The sequence below is a fragment of the Pundamilia nyererei genome, unplaced genomic scaffold, assembly GCF_000239375.1.
Source record: "Pundamilia nyererei isolate P.nyererei 1_Seehausen unplaced genomic scaffold, PunNye1.0 scaffold00557, whole genome shotgun sequence".
NCBI lineage: Eukaryota > Metazoa > Chordata > Actinopteri > Cichliformes > Cichlidae > Pundamilia > Pundamilia nyererei.
In genome coordinates, this window is record NW_005187958.1 from 58464 (window position 1) to 77474 (window position 19011).

Here is a 19011-nt window from a genome sequence, read left to right on the forward strand (position 1 = left end):
AGTTTGCTAACTGTAGCATGGGAGATGGGTGGTCTCGTAGGGTGTCTTGCATTGAAATCTGCTGCAATGACCCGGTTACTGCGTTCACCAGATATCAACACATTTTTGATCCGCTCCTCACATGTTAACCTCTTTGACATGTCAATGGCTGTGAACACAGAGAAACTCATGAAATAACTCATGAAAGAAAGTTAAAGTTACGTTGAAACCAAGCACTCCATTGTTTTTCTTGTGACATTACCAATAAGTTTGATTAGTCACATGGCCCTCTTGCTATTGAAAAAAACAAGTTGTATCCAAGATGGCCACCATGGTTACCACCACCCATCTTGAGGAGTTTGCCTCCTCACATATACTAATGTGCCACAAACAGAACTTTTATCTCACCAACCATTCCCATGTTATTACGGTGTATCCATATAAATGGCCCACCCTGTACTACATGTTACACACTACATTCAGTTCTGACACCCGTGCACACGCTAACTAACAAAAAGTGGAAATCAAATCAGTGAAATCCAGCAGCAATCAAAATGGCTTCAAAAACCAAGGCCTTGTTCCCTCAGTCTGACAAAAAGCCACAGACAGAGCAGCAGGTATATTCTTGACTCAATGTCCATCTTTGTTGTAGCGGTTGTGTCTCGTGTGTCTTACGTCTATAGAAGCTTGGATGGATTGGTATGACAACAACCATGCATGATATTTGGGTGATGCATGACATTTGGCAGAATTTCACCCCGTCATCAGTGGTGTAGCAACTGCAGGCAGTGGCCACTCTGGACCAGAATGGTGCTGTTTTAGTATTTTTTCTGTCACCTTATAATCCTAAATTCTGAGCCACTCTGAACACCAGAACAAGCAGTGTTCAGTTTTACCAATGGCAAACACTCCTAAATTAGAAGCATTATACAAATATTGACCAGGAACTGCTGCAAGTGCCTCAAGTTACTGCAAAGCCCAGGCCTCCAGTCTTCGTCATCACCTGATGCTGGTGGCCGGGGGACAGGTCACCAAAAGCAGTGTGCGAGGAAGCAGAAGCACAATAAACATGCAGGGGTCTGTGCTATGGTAAGAGCAAATCCAAGACGGCCAGCTGTCCCATTCATCCTGCTCTCAAACATTTGCTCACTGGACAATAAACTGGAATACATCTGACTCCAGTGGACCAAACAGCGGGAATTTAGGGACTGTTGCATCTTTGTTTTTACAGAAACATGGCTTAGTGACAGAGTTCTGGACACAACCATTCAGCTACACAAGCTCACCTCACTTTCTACCAACAGAAATGCAGCTCTGTGTGGTAAGACTCGTGGTGGTGGCTTTTGTGCCCACATCAACATGAAATGGTGCAAGAAATCTGTGTTAGTTTCTAATTACTGCTCACCGAGTTTATGAATGTTAGATGCAGACCTTTTTTTATTTACTTTAGGAATTCACTGCTGTGCTTGTTATAGCAGTGTACATCCCACCCAGTGCTAGCACTAAAGAGGCACTCTGGGAGCAGTAAGGAGCAATCAGCAAGCTGTAGAAATCGCACCCCGATGGAATGTTTATTGTCATTTTTTGTCAGAGCAGCAAACATGTTCATGGCAGAAGAATCCAAAGCCACTTCCAGGACAGCGGAGACATCTTTCTCTTAACATGGACAAAACAAAAGAGATGAGTTGTCAACTTCAGAAGAGTGATCGCTGTCCACTGAATCCTCTGTAGAGGTCGTTAAGAGCACCAAATTCCTTGGTGTCCACCTGAGAGAGAACCTCTCGTGGTTCCTCAATACCAGCTCCATAATTAAGAAGGCCCAACAGTGTCCCTACCTACTGCCTGCTACCAACTTGACTTGACTTGGCTTGATAGATAGTACGATTGCAATGGAAAATCAGTTCATCTGAATTGATTTGTGGTAAGTCGATCCGAGTAGATACTAATGGAAAAGGGGCTTATGTATCCAGGTTCTACGAGGAGAACATGATATGTTGAATTAGTCCAGTAGCTTAAAGTGTTGTTCCATCTTCCATTTTAAAAATTAAACTGAATACCTTTGCCTTTGGGTAGCTGACATTTCACCTTCTATTATGGTTCATTCTATTATGGTTCATTCTGTTTTCAGTTTATATAACCAGAAATGTTCCATCAGTGACTCAATGACTTCAATAATCATTGCTGGATCCTAATCCTCATTTATATTTTGTCATTTGCAGATTCATAGAGTCTCTCATTTCTCATTTCTGTTTTACTTCTGCTCTTAATGTCCCACCATAGAAAGAATCACTATCCATCCAGGCTCTTGAACATGAAGCTGATGATGCTGGTGCGATGGAGATTGATTGTGGTTTCAACTTACTATTTATGTTAAGAAATTTTTATCAAGTTACTCTTTATGCAGCAATATAAATCCGGTTTTAAATGATCATCAGTGGAAATGTTTTAATTCTGACCTGAGAGTTTCCATTTTGCATTGTGGACTCCTCAGTCCAGCAGACAGAAGATTGACTGCTGAATCCTGCATGTCAGAGTTACTCAGGTCCAGCTCTCTCAGACTAGAGGACTGAGAGCTGAGAGCTGAGAACAGAGCTTCATAGCCTCTCTCTGAGAACTTACAGTGACTCAGTCTGAAAAATGAAAGATACAATATTAAACAAACACGTTTGATAAAATGCAGTGGGGGTGCACTGAAGAGTTATTAGATTTAGAATATTTAATGGTGTTTTTTTTCCAGTAATCCTTACTTCCTAAACAAGGTACAACAACAAATGAATAACATTGACATTTACTAGGTAAAATGCACTGCTCCATAAAATACAAACAACATTTTTAAAAAAGGTTCTCAGTATAGTTGTGGATCAGTTATGGTATTCTATGGTAAATGCCAATCCAGGTCCACATAGCAGGCAGTGGATTCAGGACCCACAAGAGGATGTTGTGCCCTCAGACTACCCTCATTATACATGTTTCTAATTGTTTTGCTCTGGCTGTGTTCATCTTGTTTACACAAAGGAGCAGATACCCATTCAGCTATACAGCCCTGTCCAGCTCTCTTAGAGTAACTGACTGTTCGCTGGAATCTCCTCCATGCTGTCGAGATTGTTCTGGGAGACACTCAAAACCTTCCAGTGATGCATATATTGATAACATCCTTGATAAGTTGGACTAAGTGTGCAACCTCTGTAGGGTCCAGGTATTGCCCCAGGCTACCAGTAGTGACACTGACTGCAGCTGACATTCATTAATTACTCTCTCTGCTACTAAAAAGATCAGAAAACCATTGGAGATGTTTAACTGATGATGCTATATTCTGATTAAAAAATCTTTCTCTATTTTATGTCTTTGTTTTTTCGAGTAGTGTATTCTTATTGCCCAAAAGATTGATTCTGTTCATGTGGAAGTAGCATTTTCAGTGGGAGAAACATTTTGTTTTCATCCAAGTAATTTCTTCAGTCTTAGGTCAGTGCATGTTTCCACAACCTTATAAACAGTATATTTACACAATAACTGAAACTAGCACACTGAATTAATAATGGACTGTGAGGTCAGTTCCCCAGTTCCTGATGATTGAGCATGCATCAAGACATGTGTTATTATTGGTTAATTCTGACAATTGACAAAAAGCAGAATATCACTTGCACTGACCTCAGAGTATTCAGTTTACAGTGTGGACTCCTCAGTCCAACAGACAGAAGCTTCACTGGTGAATCCTGCAGATCAGAGTTACTCAGGTCCAATTTTCTTAGAGTAGAGGACTGAGAGCTGAGAACGGAGGACAGAGATTCATAGCTTCTCTCTGAGAGGTTACAGAGACTCAGTCTGGGGGGAAAAAAACATTTTTATGAATCTTTGTTTTTTTATGTTAAAGAGGTTAGAAATGTGGCAGCTTACCATAGCTTAGGAATAATAACAATAATAGTAACAATAATAATAATAATGATGATAACAACAATAACAATAACAAGAAGAAGAACTAAAGACTTAAATAACACTGGATAAATCTGACTACTTGTGTAAATTCATAAAGAATCCAAAATATTACTTTATCTGACCTGATTGTTTCCAGTGTACACTGTGGACTGTCCACTGTAGCTGACAGAAGCCTCATCCCTGATTCATGCAGGTTGTTCATACCCAGGTCCAGCTCTCTGAGTCTAGAGGACTGAGAACTGAGGCCTGAGAAAAGAGTTTCACAGCCTGTCTCTGAGAGATAAGGGATGTTCAGCCTAAAAAATAAACAAAATAAAAACTTTGTTATCAAATTAAATAATTTCGTATGTTGAACCTTCACAAGAAAAACAAATGTCAGTGTATATTACAGAAACAAAAAATATTAAAGACTTTGAATTGGCTCATTAAAACAATTATACTCCTAAACAGAAACAGGTGAGGAGCTGGTAGATTAGTTTCCAAATATAAAGATCAGCAATTATTCTGCATAATCAAGGTTCAAGGTTCAAGGTTCTAATCCTCATTTATAGCATACTGCAATTGCTGCAGCCTCTAAATATTCACCTGTTTCAGTCGTTGGTGATTCCATCTCAAGTTATTATGTGCTTGCTGCTGAACCATTTATGATTTTCTTCTCACGGTAATGTGAAATTGTTGCTTTGTGTTTTAAATATTTTATATCCATCAACCAACTTACAGCATATGTATTCACAATATGAATTTTGATGCCAACATTAAATTCCTTAAAAACTATTCAAGATAAAAGTATATATTTAACAGCATTGTTTTCTCTGTTCTAATTAGAATACTTTCTGGAAAATCCAGATTTTGGTCTACTCAGACAAGACCATGTACTGACATTTTTGTTTTTGTGGTAAAAATTGTCAGTTTGCTCAATCTAGCATGAAAATCTTCTTTGTGGGTTTTTCTCCGCATTATTACAACTACATGGTGGCACAGTGATCAGCACTGTTGCATCACAAGATGAAGGTTCCTGGATTAAAATGCATGATCTGCCCTTAACAGTGTGAATTTTTTATTAGCATGTGTTCAAATTGTTTGTATGCTAGTTGCCTGTTAGCATCTAGGACCCTGCTATAAACTGCTGAATACATAAAGCAGGAGCATCATCACACAGTGTGAATCATAAAAAATAATTTAAAAAATAAATAAACTAGTGGGTCTGGCTAGTACCAAAGTGAAAAAGCTGTGTCAGAGTGATATTTTAGGATGTATCTGTAACTGTTTGAGTATAAGAGCCCTTTGTTTAGGTGGACTGCTGGACTCCTGGCGAAGGTTTTTGAGGAGGCATTCACAGGGTCATATCTTGAACGACCTACACACACACCCATACCCATGTACACACATACACACACACACGCATACCTACACGTGCACACAGATAGGTACCCTTTGTTGACATACATGCCTGATTAAGATGTCAGATGTTAATGAAACTATGTATATTCATGTAAGCACAATAAAAGGCAGTGCTACAGGGGAGCTGACCGAGGATGATGGGGTTCAAGCAGCAGGAACAGTGCTCGCTCCCGGGCACCTCCTTCATGCACGAGATCAAACAAAGCGCTCTGGTGTTTGCCACTGCAGTAGATTGTCTCTTTGTTCCAGCAACGGGTTTCTGATAAACCTAACAAGCTGGACTACTGCAACTGCGATGGGACAGGTGAGCTGAGCTACAGTGATGAGTAGGGATGGGTATCGTTTAGGTTTTATCCGATACCGGTGCCAAACTGGTACTTTTGAAACGGTGCCGGTGCTTAAACGGTGCTCAAACCGGTGCTTAAAGAATGGACAACACAAAATTGGTCCAAAAACCTCTCATGTTCAGCTGTTTTTTTGTAAAAAGATAACAATGTTAGCCTTTTCTGCAGCTATGGGGCATATATGGTATCATTCTTGGCTGGAAGCAGTGCTTAAACAATGGAAAAAACACAAACTTTGTCCAAAAACCTCTCATGTTTAGCTGTTTTCCACTTTTTCTTTGGTCATTTTAGCCTTTTTGGCCAGGGTGAAGGGAGTATCTGCCATCAAACAAGAAGACAGCCGCATGTAGCTATGATGATGTTTGCTAGTTCACCTTACATGCATTAATGTAATAACGTGGTTAGCCAACTCAACGAAAATTACACACGGACAACATTAAGCTACTCGCGCAGAGAAGAACGGGTGCTGCTGCATCATCATCCTCATCATTTCTGCTACACTGGCAGGGCTAGGGGCCAGGATTCTCCTCTTCGGGTTTTTGGGGGATGTTGCTAAATCCGGGTCTGATAACAGGCAACCCACCCGCAGTAGATGTGCTCGGTGTGAGGTCTCGCAGCAAGCTATCAAATATTGCCCATTTCCGGGTTTTAAAAGAAAAAAAAAACAACGCTATGCGTCGCCAGGTGTTTCATCGGATTCGAGGTGTTACCTCCTTTGCACAGTATCACCTTAAAGCACTTGTTGCAGGCTGCTGAGTTTGCATCTTTTGCTGTGAAGTACAGCCAGACTTTTGACCGCTTCGTCTTGGGCATTTTTAATCTGTAGCTCTGCTCTAAAAGAACGTACGTACCTGGACCCGCCTACTATCCTCGGAAACGTAAAATGATTGGCTAGAATCTAAAGTGTATCACAGCTCAGGAAGAAAAAGCACCGAAATGTGCGCTGCTTTTCGGTCTGGTTACTACCGTTTATGTCAGAACCGGTGCCATCATGGCATGGCCATCCCTAGTGATGAGTGAGGGGGCTGACTATAGGATTAGAAAGATGCCACCTTAAAATGAAACAGAAAAAAAATGTAACTGAAATAAACGTACTGAAAAATCTTGTATTGAAAGTGAAAAGAATTGATAGTGAAAAAGATTGATTGCAACAGTAATTTTTTGTTTTCGCTTACAATTTTTTTTTTTCAGTTTCAGTCCATTTTTCAGTTTCAATCTGCTGGCACTGATTTTCAGTGCATTTATTTGAGTTACTTTTTTTTTTAATTTCAATATTTTTTCAGTTTCATTTCAAGGTGGCATCGTTCTGATCCCATACCTGACTGACTGCATTGCGGAGGTAACACGGAAGTAAGGTGATAGATATCCCTCCTTTTAAACGTGGATAGCGGAAGTTTAGGTGATGACGAGTCCTCAGTCTGTTGTCAGGTGATACAATTCTGAAACAATTTCTCAAGGTTCATAGACTGTGCAGAGTCAAACACGAAGTGCATGACATAGGAGAGACTGAGAGAAAAACCACAAGCAAACCACAAGAAACATGAGGAATATGGTTGAATCTGCCAGCAGCTGCAGACAATGGGGAACATCCTTGCGAGGCTGACTGTAACATATAGAAGTGAATTCATGTTCAACTGCGCAGTGCACTGATGCAGAGCAATAAGATCAGAGGAGAAATGAGGAGGAACTAAAGAGAGAACACTGGATCATCTCATGTGATTTTGGTATGAATAAAAAATGTCACAGTTTTTTTTTTCATTGTGTTTGTATTTAGTTTTGAGGAGTTGATTATAAAACGTCAAGTATAATATACTTCACATAGTGCTGATGATCATTTAATAAAATATATTTAAGTTTTTAAGCCATCACAGGTTACACTGTTTATGTTATAAATAAAAGCCTGAAGTCATATTTACTTACAGAGCTTTGTTTGAGGCTTGGACCACTGGCAGCAGCCTCAGAAGAGCCTCCTCTGAAGCAGAGTATTTCTTCAGGTCAAACACATCCAGATCTTTTTCTGATGACAGTAAGATGAAGACCAGAGCTGACCACTGAGCAGGAGACAGTGAAGAGAGAAGTCCTAATGTCATATGCTGTTGGATTTGATCCACTAGAGAACGATCACTCAGTTCATTCAGACAGTGGAACAGATTGATGCTTTTCTCTGCAGACAGATTCTCATTAAGTTTCTTCTTGATGTACTGGACAGTTTCCTGCTTGGTCTGTGAGCTACTTCCTCTCTGTGTCAGAAGACCTCGTAGCAGAATCTGATTGGTCTCCAACGAAAGACCCAGAAGAAAGCGGAGGAACAAGTCCAGGTGTCCATTTGAACTCTGTAAGGTCTTATCCACAGCAGTCTGGTAGAAATGTTTCTCTGCAGATTCTCCTTTTTCAGACTTCTGGGAAATCATTTGTTGTTGTTTAAGCAGATTGACTCCAAAGTTGATGAAGGTCAGATGGACATGAAGAGCAGCCAGAAACTCCTGAACACTCAGATGGATGAAGCAGAACACCTTGTCCCGGTACAGTCCTCTCTCCTCTTTAAAGATCTGTGTGAACACTCCTGAGTACACTGAGGCTGCTCTGATATCGATGCCACACTCTGTCAGGTCTGATTCATAGAAGATCAGGTTTCCTTTCTGCAGCTGATCAAAGGCCAGTTTTCCCAGAGACTCAATCATCTTTCTGCTCTCCGGACTCCAGTGTGGATCTGTCTCAGCTCCTCCATCATACTTGATCTTCTTCACTTTGGCCTGAACTACCAGGAAGTGGATGTACATCTCAGTCAGGGTCTTGGGCAGCTGTCCTCCCTCTCTGGTTTTCAGCACATCCTCCAGAACTGTAGCAGTGATCCAGCAGAAGACTGGGATGTGGCACATGATGTGAAGGTTTCGTGATGTCTTGATGTGGGAGATGATCCTGTTGGCTTGCTCCTGATCTCTGAATCTCTTCCTGAAATACTCCACTTTCTGTGGGTCAGTGAACCCTCTGACCTCTGTGACCAAGCCGACACAGCCAGGAGGAATCTGATTGGCTGCTGCAGGTCGTGTGGTTATCCAGAGGCGAGCAGAGGGAAGCAGGTTCCCCATAATGAGATTTATCAGCAGCTCATCCACTGAAGTGGACTTTCTAGGGTCAGTTAGGATTGCAGTTTTGTGGAAGTCCAGAGGAAGTCGACACTCATCCAGACCATCAAAGATGAACACAACCTGGAAGTCTTCAAAGCTGCAGATTCCTGCTTCTTTGGTTTCAGTAAAGAAGTAATGAACAAGTTCCACCAAACTGAACGTTTGATTTTTCAGCACATTCAGCTCTCTGAAAGTGAATGGAAATATGAACTGGATGTCCCAGTTGGCTTTGTCTTCAGCCCAGTCCAGGGTGTATTTCTGTGTTAAGACTGTTTTCCCGATGCCAGCCCATCCTTTTGTCAGCACTGTTCTGATTGGTTCATCTCTTCCAGGTGAGGCTTTAAAGATGTCTTCTTGTCTGATTGTTGTTTCTGGTCTGTCTGGTTTCATGGATGCTGTTTCAATCTGTCTGACCTCATGTTCATCATTGACCTCTGCAGTCCTTCCCTCTGTGATGTAGAGCTCTGTGTAGATCTGATTCAAAAGGGTTGGGTTTCCTGCTTTAGCGATCCCCTCAAACACACACTGGAACTTTTTCTTTATCTTAGATTTAAGTTCACGCTGACAAACTGAAGCAGGAATTCCTGAATAGTAAACATTAAAAACACATCAACAATTAAGTAATGTTTTTAAAAGTGGGCATAAAAATTTCCATCCCACATAGTAATGACTGTATATAAGTTTTTTCATCTTCATTAGTAAACATTTCATTTATCAAGTAGCTTGAATCTTTAGAGAAACCCCCTTACTGCTCTGCAGTCGGTCAGCAAGCTTTTCCTGCTTCATTCTCCTCAGGAAGTTTAGTGTTATCTTTAGAAATGCCTCTCTGCTGCTCCTCGTCTTCTCATCATCCTCCCTCTGATTCTTTAAGCATTCTGGGTAGTCTGAACTGAGAACCTTCTGGATCTTCTTCAGTTCGTTCTTCACAAAAGTGATGATGTTGTTCTCCAGCAGCTGCAACAGAATAGCTTATGAATGACCCAATCAGACTGAAGTCATGGAGCCAAACATCAGATCCATGTTGGATACACTGACAATCCATTGGTCTACAAAGTGCAGGATAGAGATGACTGTGAACAGAATGGATATAAAAGAGTATATAGTCAGATATAGCTGGCTCCACGCTCAATGCTCAGCACTCAGTAGTGGTGCGGTTCTTGACCATCCTGCCAATTGTGGTACCACCACTGTCAACTTCAATCTCCTAGATATAATCTCTTTTACAAGTGAGGGGCATCTCTTCCAGCATCTCTTCACTGACTGCAAGTTTGACTTTCTCTGCGTAACTGAGAAATGGTAACAACCCCATTACTTATCTCAATTAAATTAATTCACTCCTCCTGTTTTTTTTTTCCATCTATCAGCCCTTTGGAACTGGCCGGGGACCTTGCAATAATCTATCACAACAGGTGGAAAGACATACTGGTGTAATGGTTCAAGTGAGCAGCTGGTGTGTGTGGATCCCTTACCGAGCAGAGCCAGGTCCACTCATACCCACCTGCTGCTAATCAGCTGTAATAAGTGGGGATGCATTTAAGTCCACCGTGACCATCTCTTCTTCGCCAGTCCATCAGCTACGTACAGTACAATATGGCCTCAGTTTTTGTGATTAACACTTCCTCGATTGGGTACTTACCTCGTCTCCTTATGGTCGCAGCTTGCGCTGCTCTAACTCAAACCCTCGTGACTTTTTGAAGCCTCGTGCCAGCCTATCACTCACCTCCTCTGAAAAATATGGATTACCCACACTTTACTTGCCTGCCCTTCTGCTTCCTTCAGTTCACCACCTCCTCAGGTCAGGGAACTTCATTGTTTATCTGCCTGCCGCTCACTCTGCCCGACCACCGTAGCTCACCCCTGTGCATCCCTGCCTGAGCCTGTGTAGAGACACTCCAGTGTGCCCAGTATGAGTTCATGTCAGCTACGTGTTGTTATCTGTGCTCTAAATAAAAACTGTGAGAATTGATTTCTGTCTGGCTATTGTCTGCTTTTGGGTCCATCTCTTGTGAGCCCAAAGCCGATGCAGCATGTGTTATGGTTTCCATAACACATGCTGATGCCAGCTGCCCCATCGGCTGTCAAAGGAGCTCCACCGCATTGCTTCTTCTTTTGCCTTTTTTAAGAAATGTGATCTCCCTGGCACCTGAGCCCTTCTACTGGGGCTGGGGTTGGGGATTCCTTTTCCAATGATACCTAGTGTCTGACCATTCTCTCCGCTCTTTTCCAGATGACGGTGTCAAAACATCATATCTTGTGGGCATGCTGATGGGAAAGGTGCTTGCATTGGCTGAGGCATATTTTACCTCTGCCGCCATTGTTCTTCACCAAACAACAGTTTGGTGAAGAACAATGCATTTTCCAGCACGATGGAGCACTGTGCCATAAGGCAAAAGCGATAAATAAGTGGCTCGAGGAAAAAAAACGCTGAAATTTTGGGTACATGGCCTGGAAACTCCCCAGATCTTAATCCCATTGAGAACTTGTGGTCAATTCTCAAGAGGCGGGTGAACAAACAAAAACCCACTAATTCTGACAAACTCCAAGAAGACATTATGACAGAATGGGTTGCTATCAGTCAGGATTTGGCCCAGAAGTTGATTGAGAGCATGCCCAGTCAAATTGCAGAGGTCCTGAAAAAGAAGGGCCAACGGCTCTTTGCATAAATGTTATGTAATTGTCAATAAAAGCCTTTGAAACATATGAAGTGTTTGTAATTATATTTCAGTACATCACAGAAACAAATGCAACAAAGATCTAAAAGCAGTTTAGCAGCAAACTTTGTGAAAACTAATATTTGTGTCATTCTCAAAACCTTTGGCCACGACTGTAGAATGTGGGAGAAACATGCTTGCACATGGTTGGGTGCACTGAGATGGACCTCATATTTTTACCTCCCTAACTCAAAGTAACATTACGTGTTGTTTGAACACTGCTTGCTTCATGTATGACAAGACAGCAGTCGTTCAACTGAGCCTTGTAAGGTTGGTGAAAAGTGTAATTATTAAAGGACAAGCATTGTAGAATTCCCAGTGCCAATGTGATCATGAGTTTTTAACTGTCCTGCCTTGAGGTGAATGTTGTTGTGATTTGGCGCTATGTAAATAAAATTGAATTGAACTGAGAGTTTCTGCCGCCTCTTCTCAACCTCTGAATACAACCCATGTTACACCAGCCAGAGAGGGACACCATGGAGAAGTACATCCAGGAGTCCCTGGCAGCTGGTAACATCTGTCAGTTTTCATCCCCGTTACGTGCTGTTTGTTTTTTATTTGTGGCTATAAAAGCCAGATACCTCTGTCCATGCATTTATTACAGGGGATTGAATGAGATTCCCCGTGAGGAATAAATGCCCTCTCTTTCTCATTGGGCCTGAATTTGACACCATCATCAGCAGTCAAGCTAAAGCTTCCATCCTCTCTTTTTATTCATCCTACTTTCCATCCATCCATGTTCATCCGCTTTATCCGAGGCCGGGTCGCGGGGGCAGAAGCCTAAGCAGAGAATCCCAGGCCTCCCTCTCCCCAGCCACCTCCTCCAGCTTATCCGGGGGAACACCAAGGCGTTCGCAGGCTAGCCGAGAGATGTAATCTCTCCAGCGTGTCCTGGGTCTGCCCCGGGGCCTCGCCCGGTGGGACATGCCCGGAACACCAACCCCAGGAGGTGCTCAGGAGGCATCCTTGTCAGATGCCTGAACCACCTCAGCTGGCTCCTTTCGATGTGGAGCAGCAGCGGCTCTACTCTGAGCCCCTCCCGGATGGCCGAACTTCTCACCCTATCTCTAAGGGAGAGGCCAGCCACCCTTCGGAGGAAGCGCATTTCTGCCGCTTGTATCCGCGATCTCGTTCTTTCGGTCACTACCCACAGCTCGTGGCCATAGGTGAGGGTAGGGACGTAGATCGACCGGTAAATTGAGAGCTTCGCTTTTACACTCAGCTCCCTCTTCACCACGACGGACCAGTGCAGCGTCCGCATTACTGCAGCTGCAGCTCCAATCCGTCTGTCGATCTCCGGCTCCCTTCTCCCATCACTCGCAAACAAGACTCCGAGATACTTGAACTCCTCCACTCGGGGCAGGAACTCATCCCCGACGCGGAGTGGGCACTCCACCCTTTTCCGGCTGAGAACCATGGCCTCAGATTTGCAGGTGCTGATCCTCATTCCCGCTGCTTTACACTCAGCAGCGAACCATTCCAGTGCGAGCTGGAGGCCCTCACCAGATGAAGCCAACAGAACCACATCATCTGCGAAAAGCAGAGATGAGATTCTGAGGCCACGCCTAGAAATCCTGTCCATAAAAATGATGAACAGAATCGGTGACAGAGGGCAGCCCTGGTGGAGCCCATTACCCACAGCCACAGACTTTCCATGTGTCCCAAATTAAACCTGAGCACTCCAGTCCTCTTTGCCCTTTGTCCAACCCCTCGCCACCTGCCTGGCTCATTGATTGTCATCCGGCCGGCATAGTCCAAAGGATCAGAGATATGCGTCGCTGTAGCTGTGGCCACCAGTTTTTGGTCAACTGGGAGGGGCAGCATATGTTTTTCCATCATGCCTGTTTTTCCAGATCTGTTCTGGGGTGGAGCGCAGTCCCCTCGTACCCACCTGCCACTTATCAGCTGTTATGAAAGTGGCTGCATTTAATCCCAAAGTGGTCATCTCTTCTTTGCCACTCTTTCAGCTACCTACGGTGACAACACACCTCAGATTTTGTGATTAACGTGTTTTTTGATTGTGTACTTACCACCTTATGACTGCAGATTGCATTCCTCCCACTGACACCCTTGTGCCAGCCTCTCATTCATTTCCTTTGGACGGATTACCCACAGATATCCTGCCTGGCCTCCTTCTCGCTTCGGACTCACCACCTCCTCAGGTCAGGAATCTTTATCATTGATCTGCCTGCTGCTCACTCTGCCAAAACTCGCATCCTGAAGCCTGAGTCCACTCCTCCTGCAAGTGACCTCTCTTCACTCACTGTCTTCACCATTCCGTGACACTGCTCCTTTACCTCCAGTCACTTTCTCCTCTCTCATGTTGCAGAGCCTCACCTATATGTGTGCCTGCCCAAGCCCCTCCAGAGAAAATGTTACTCTAGTGTCCGCAGTGTAACTTTGTGCAGCAATGTGTATTTATCTGATTCTGCCTAAATAAAAGAGTGTGAAACTTGATCACTGTTTGACTGTGTCTATCTTAGACGTGGCCCCCATAACTATTGGTAACTGCTCCTGTCTTTAGTTCTTTTGCAACTATAGTGTGTAATCTGCCTGATCCCAATCCTACAACTATTCTGCCATCTAAACTCAACACTTATTAATTGACTTTGCAATCCACTCTCTTACTAAACACAATGCGACTGGGGGATTCATTAAGACATTAAATCATAACAGATGGGCTGTGGGGCTTTCCCAAACAAAAAAAATCAATTAAATAAATTGTTTTAATACAGTACCAAATCACAGCAACAGTTGTCTCATGGCGCTTTATATTGTAAGGTAAACACCCTGCAATAATAAAAAGCAAACAGAGAAAACCCCAACAATCATATTAACCCCTATGAGCAAGCTCTTTGGCGACAGTGGGACAAACTCCCTTTTAACAGAAAGACAGGACAAATGCTGTGGAAGAGAGCCAGAGATTAATAGTAACTAATAATTAAATGGAGAGAGGTGTATAAACACATAGGGAATGAAAAAGAAACACTCAATTCCTCATGGGAATACCCCAGCAGCCTAGACCTATGGTAGGATTGAGGGTCAGCCGATCCAGCCCTAACTATATGCTTTATCAAAAAGGAAAGTTTGAAGTCTAATCTTAAAAGTAGAGATAGTGTCTGTCTCATGAACCGAAACTGAGAGCTGGCTCTACACAAGAGGTGCCTCAATAGAGAGTCACCTATTCACACCCCTTACAGTAAGTGGCAGCTGTCAACGTGCATTACAGGGCCAAGCGAGCTGTATAAAATGTGCTGAAAAAAGAACCATGACGCTTCTGAATCAATTTCAAGTGGGGCGATCATGGCTCAAGAGCTGGCAGTTCATCTCGTAATCGGAAGGTTGCCGGTTCGAGCCCCGGCTCTGATAGTCTCGGTCATTGTGTGCTTGGGCAAGACACTTCACCCGTTGCCTACTGGTGGTGGTCAGAGGGCCTGGTGGTGCCAGTGTCTGGCAGCCTCTCCTCTGTCCAGTGCGCCCCAGGGTGGCTGTGGCTACAATGTAGCTGCCATCACCAGTGTGTGAATGGGTGGATGAATGGGTGGATGAATGGATGTATAAAGCGCTTTGGCATCCTTAGGGACTAATAAAGCGCTATACAAATACAGGCCATTTACCATTAAAGATGATTTTCCCGAGAATAGGACATATAATGAACGGGTAGGGGACCTTTTTGACTTTTTATGAAGCTGACCCCACACTAAAAAAGTAATTCAAAGAGGTAAGCATCTCTCAGTTCTGTGATGAGCAAGTTTTCTTCCCTTTCCACTCGAGCAGGAAAAGCCGTCCTACCATTCAGCACTACCTACCTCTGTGAGTGTGACTTCTCAGCTCTGGTTTAACTGAAGACAAAACAAAGTTGCTTGTGATTATAGAAAAGCCATTCGTAGTTCTCCCATAAAGCCAGACTAAATGTGGCGGGAGTAGCTGTGTTCATCAGGGTTTCTCCAACGCATCTGTACTCCAACCTCATTAGTTGGAGTACTTAAGGAGCAGCGTGGCAGCTCTTGGGTGTTGGATTGCTGTCTCAGCCTCAAGTTGGAATTAATCAACCATCTTTTATGTACCAATTTGATAATCAAGGACTTCCTCCTCCTCTGCTTCCTGCAAGTTCATGACGTTCTCTGACCAGCCGCCCTCAGTCTGGAGTTATCAAAGCAAGCAAACTCTCTAACGAATTCCTTGTGAACATTTTTGTATCTCCTGAACTATGCTTCTATCGGTCGTTAACTTCATTCTCTCCTCTTCTCCCTCTATATATTTCAAGTTTCCTATTCATTGTGCTTTCTCATCTCAGTGTTATGCTGGATATTTGTCCTCACTGTAAATAAACCCCTTTCACTGACACAGTGTCTGTCTGAGTGATCTGCCATCACTTATGTAAAACCAACACCTGTTGATTATACAGCACACGAACTGCATACAACTAGTCACTTTCTTTTTCTTAAATGTTAAACTCATTCTTTATTACCAAACTCCATCATCTTTCATTCTGCAAAAATAAGGACATCGATCTTAATTATCTGTCCTCTAGCATCGACCACCTCATGGACATTCACGAGTTCTCCACCTTTGAAGAGCTGGTTTCTACATGGTATTTTAACTCCCTTTAAAAACAGATGTTTCCTTTTCTGGACATTAGTTTACACTTAAATTACCTCAAACCAAATTTTAACCTTTTTTTATATTTCTATTTTCACTTTTTTTGTTCATCTAGTGTACAATATTCTTCGGTATTTTGAAAGGTTACTATCAATAAAATGTATTATTATTAAAAGCAGTTGTTGTTTATGTACAAACCATAAATATGGAGTCCAGGTGTGTTTCTGTCTGCCCAGCAGCATCACTACTGGGAACCTCTGAGCTCTCCTGGTCAACACTGTAGAGGAATTATGAAGAATTGGTTGTCACTGTACCAGACTTACAATCTGCTCAAAAATGGAAAAAGCACATTTGCAATAAATGTGGCCAGTTTGGTTGTTTAAATTTACTAAGAGGTTTTTTATGCTTATCTTATTGTATTGTATTTTTAGAGGTTTTCCCTCTAGAGAGCAAAAATTATCAATCATTCAAATTATACTCAGGTATCCTGCCACTGTTAATTGATAATTACCACCATTGTATTTTTATATTTAGATTTTTTTTTTCAGTTTATTCTGGAAAAACACCTGAGTGGAAGTTCCTCCCTACACTGTGTTTGAAGCAAAGTACAAAGAAGACACCTGCTGGAGCAGCTGGAGTCCTACAGACACTCAGCCTAACACCTAAAACATCCATTCTTTACACTCTCACTGCTGTGTTTGTGGAAACACACACACCGCTTCACATATGAAAATAGATATTTGTGTGAAAAAGAGGTGAGCTGACGTTAAACATGATGGAGGATTTATTTACAAACACTGAGTCACAACAATGTTTAAACACACATCAGGAGAATAGAGGACTGATTTAAAGTCATTAATGACTTTATTTGGTGTTTACAAAGCAGAGATTTGTTTCTATTCTAACATGATCTATTACAGGACAGTAAGAGACAGTTTAATTGGGAATGACATGTTTGCACTGCAGTTTTTATCCAATAACATCAAGCAATTAAATAAGCTCTCAAAGAATTCATGTTATTAACAGCTCACCTCTCTACAGCAGACAACGGCTGCACTTTAAAACCTGTGACTGCATCTTTCGACCGGTCACTCTTTAATGACACACAGCTGGGTCCAGGTTCTGGTCTACTTTCAGGTTCAGGTCCAGCAGCTCTCCCATAGATCCTGTTAGAGAAGAAAATGTGCTTTCCATTTGCTGCCACAGAAGCTGAGGAAGACTTAGAATGCCTTCATCATCCCAAAGAGAACCTGGATTGCAGGCTGAGCATAAGCAGAAGGAAACTTCAAAAACTAAACCTAGACAGGCATTTTCTAACTGGATGCCCTAAAAAACAGACAGTTTGAACTACAAACACCCGCCAAAAAAAATAAAAAAATAATAAGGTTTAGGTTTAATCCAGATCTGTGTCAACTGCAAGTTAGTCTGCATTGGTACCTTTAGGGTTCACCTAGATATCTTCAGCTGCATTTCAAACTCTGATTACTACGAGTCCACTAAGCTATAATATCTTAATGTAATTTGAATGGATACAAATTCATCCAGTTAATTACTGAATATTATTATTAATATTATTGATTGATTTTCTAACTAACCAAGGGCATAACCAATCAGAAGTGGAGAATTAATGACAGACAAAATGTAGGGATTCATAAACTTCCTGTAGGAATCTCTAGGGATCAGGAAGAGAACTTCATTGAATAGATCACCTCTGTGAGAGTCTCCACAGTTACTGTGTTCTGTGTTGAAGTGCCAGCAGTTCTGGAAACTTGCTGTTAGTTTGATTGCAATGGAGGTGTTCAGTGTCAGTCAGTGTGCATGTGTACATGTGTATTTAATGGTTTGCCTTTATTTTACTACTTTCTACATCAGTGTTTCCCAACATTTTTAAAGTACGGCACATACTATAAGTTAGAAAAATAACAGCACACCACCAAACAAAAATGTCACAAAAAGCACATTGATAACTTTTCCCCGTGCACCAGGGATAGAGGAATTGGCTCGTTTTGTCCCCATTATACATTTTTTGCTTTTATTGGACAACTGCCCATGACTTGATCTCAGTCAGAATTTTCTCCATCTCACCTGCTGCTTTGTCTCACTTCCAGAATGACTATTATGTAATTTCTTCCCTGTCTTCTTCTGTTTTATTGGCAGTTGGCAACCCATTTAATTACAGCGGGTAATTGTTCTGCCCTCTAATGGAAGAGAATGTAATTGTTCTGCTCGTTACTCACACCTGTCGCGTAGAGTGCTAATCAGTTGGAACCAGATAATTTTCCATGACACCTGATCATTTTCTCACGACACACCTATGAGCTCTGGCACAGTGGTCTAAAACCTGCAGGACATCAGCCCTCAAGGCCTGCAGTTGCCTACACCTGTCCTACAGAGTTGTATTTTAGAATCCATGAAACAAAAACAAAACAAAAAAAAATCAGCATTCAAGTCAGACACCGAAGCGATTGCTAATAAAGAGTTCATGATATTCACAGCTCACCTCTTTGCGGCAGATGTCTGCTGGCCTTTAAAACCAGTGACTGCATCTTTAGACCGGTCACTCTTTAAAGAAATGCAGCTGGGTCCAGGTTCAGCAGGTCTCCCATAGATCCTGTTAGAGAAGAAAACTGTTTTTCATTTGCAGCCACAGAAGCTGATGAAGACTTAGAATACCTTCCTGATCTCAAAGAGAAACAGATGTGCACGCTGAGCATGAGCAGAAGGAAACTTCGAGGCCCAAACGTAGACGTACAAACCTAGGATCCAGAACTGAATTCAAAATAATAATCAGGCCCCATTTTATCTTAATGACCTTGTAGTACCATACCACCCCATTAGAGCACTTCGCTCTCGCACTGCAGGGTTACTTGTTGTTCGTAGAGTATTTAAAAGTAGTGTGTGTGTGTGTGTGTG

The 19011-nt window shown here is 42.4% G+C and overlaps 1 protein-coding gene across 1 annotated transcript in view; it reads right to left on the bottom strand.

The window, feature by feature from the left end:
• The window catches only part of LOC102199927 (protein NLRC3-like), a 57671-nt gene that overhangs the window by 20926 nt on the left and 17734 nt on the right, over positions 1–19011 (bottom strand). Inside the window, exons 2-5 of the mRNA XM_013907852.1 lie at positions 9535–9739; positions 7578–9369; positions 3628–3801; positions 2436–2609 (exon numbers count right to left, since the gene is read on the bottom strand). Of these exons, the coding sequence (XP_013763306.1) occupies positions 2436–2609; positions 3628–3801; positions 7578–9369; positions 9535–9739 (2345 nt within the window). The remainder of the gene's footprint in view (positions 1–2435; positions 2610–3627; positions 3802–7577; positions 9370–9534; positions 9740–19011) is intronic.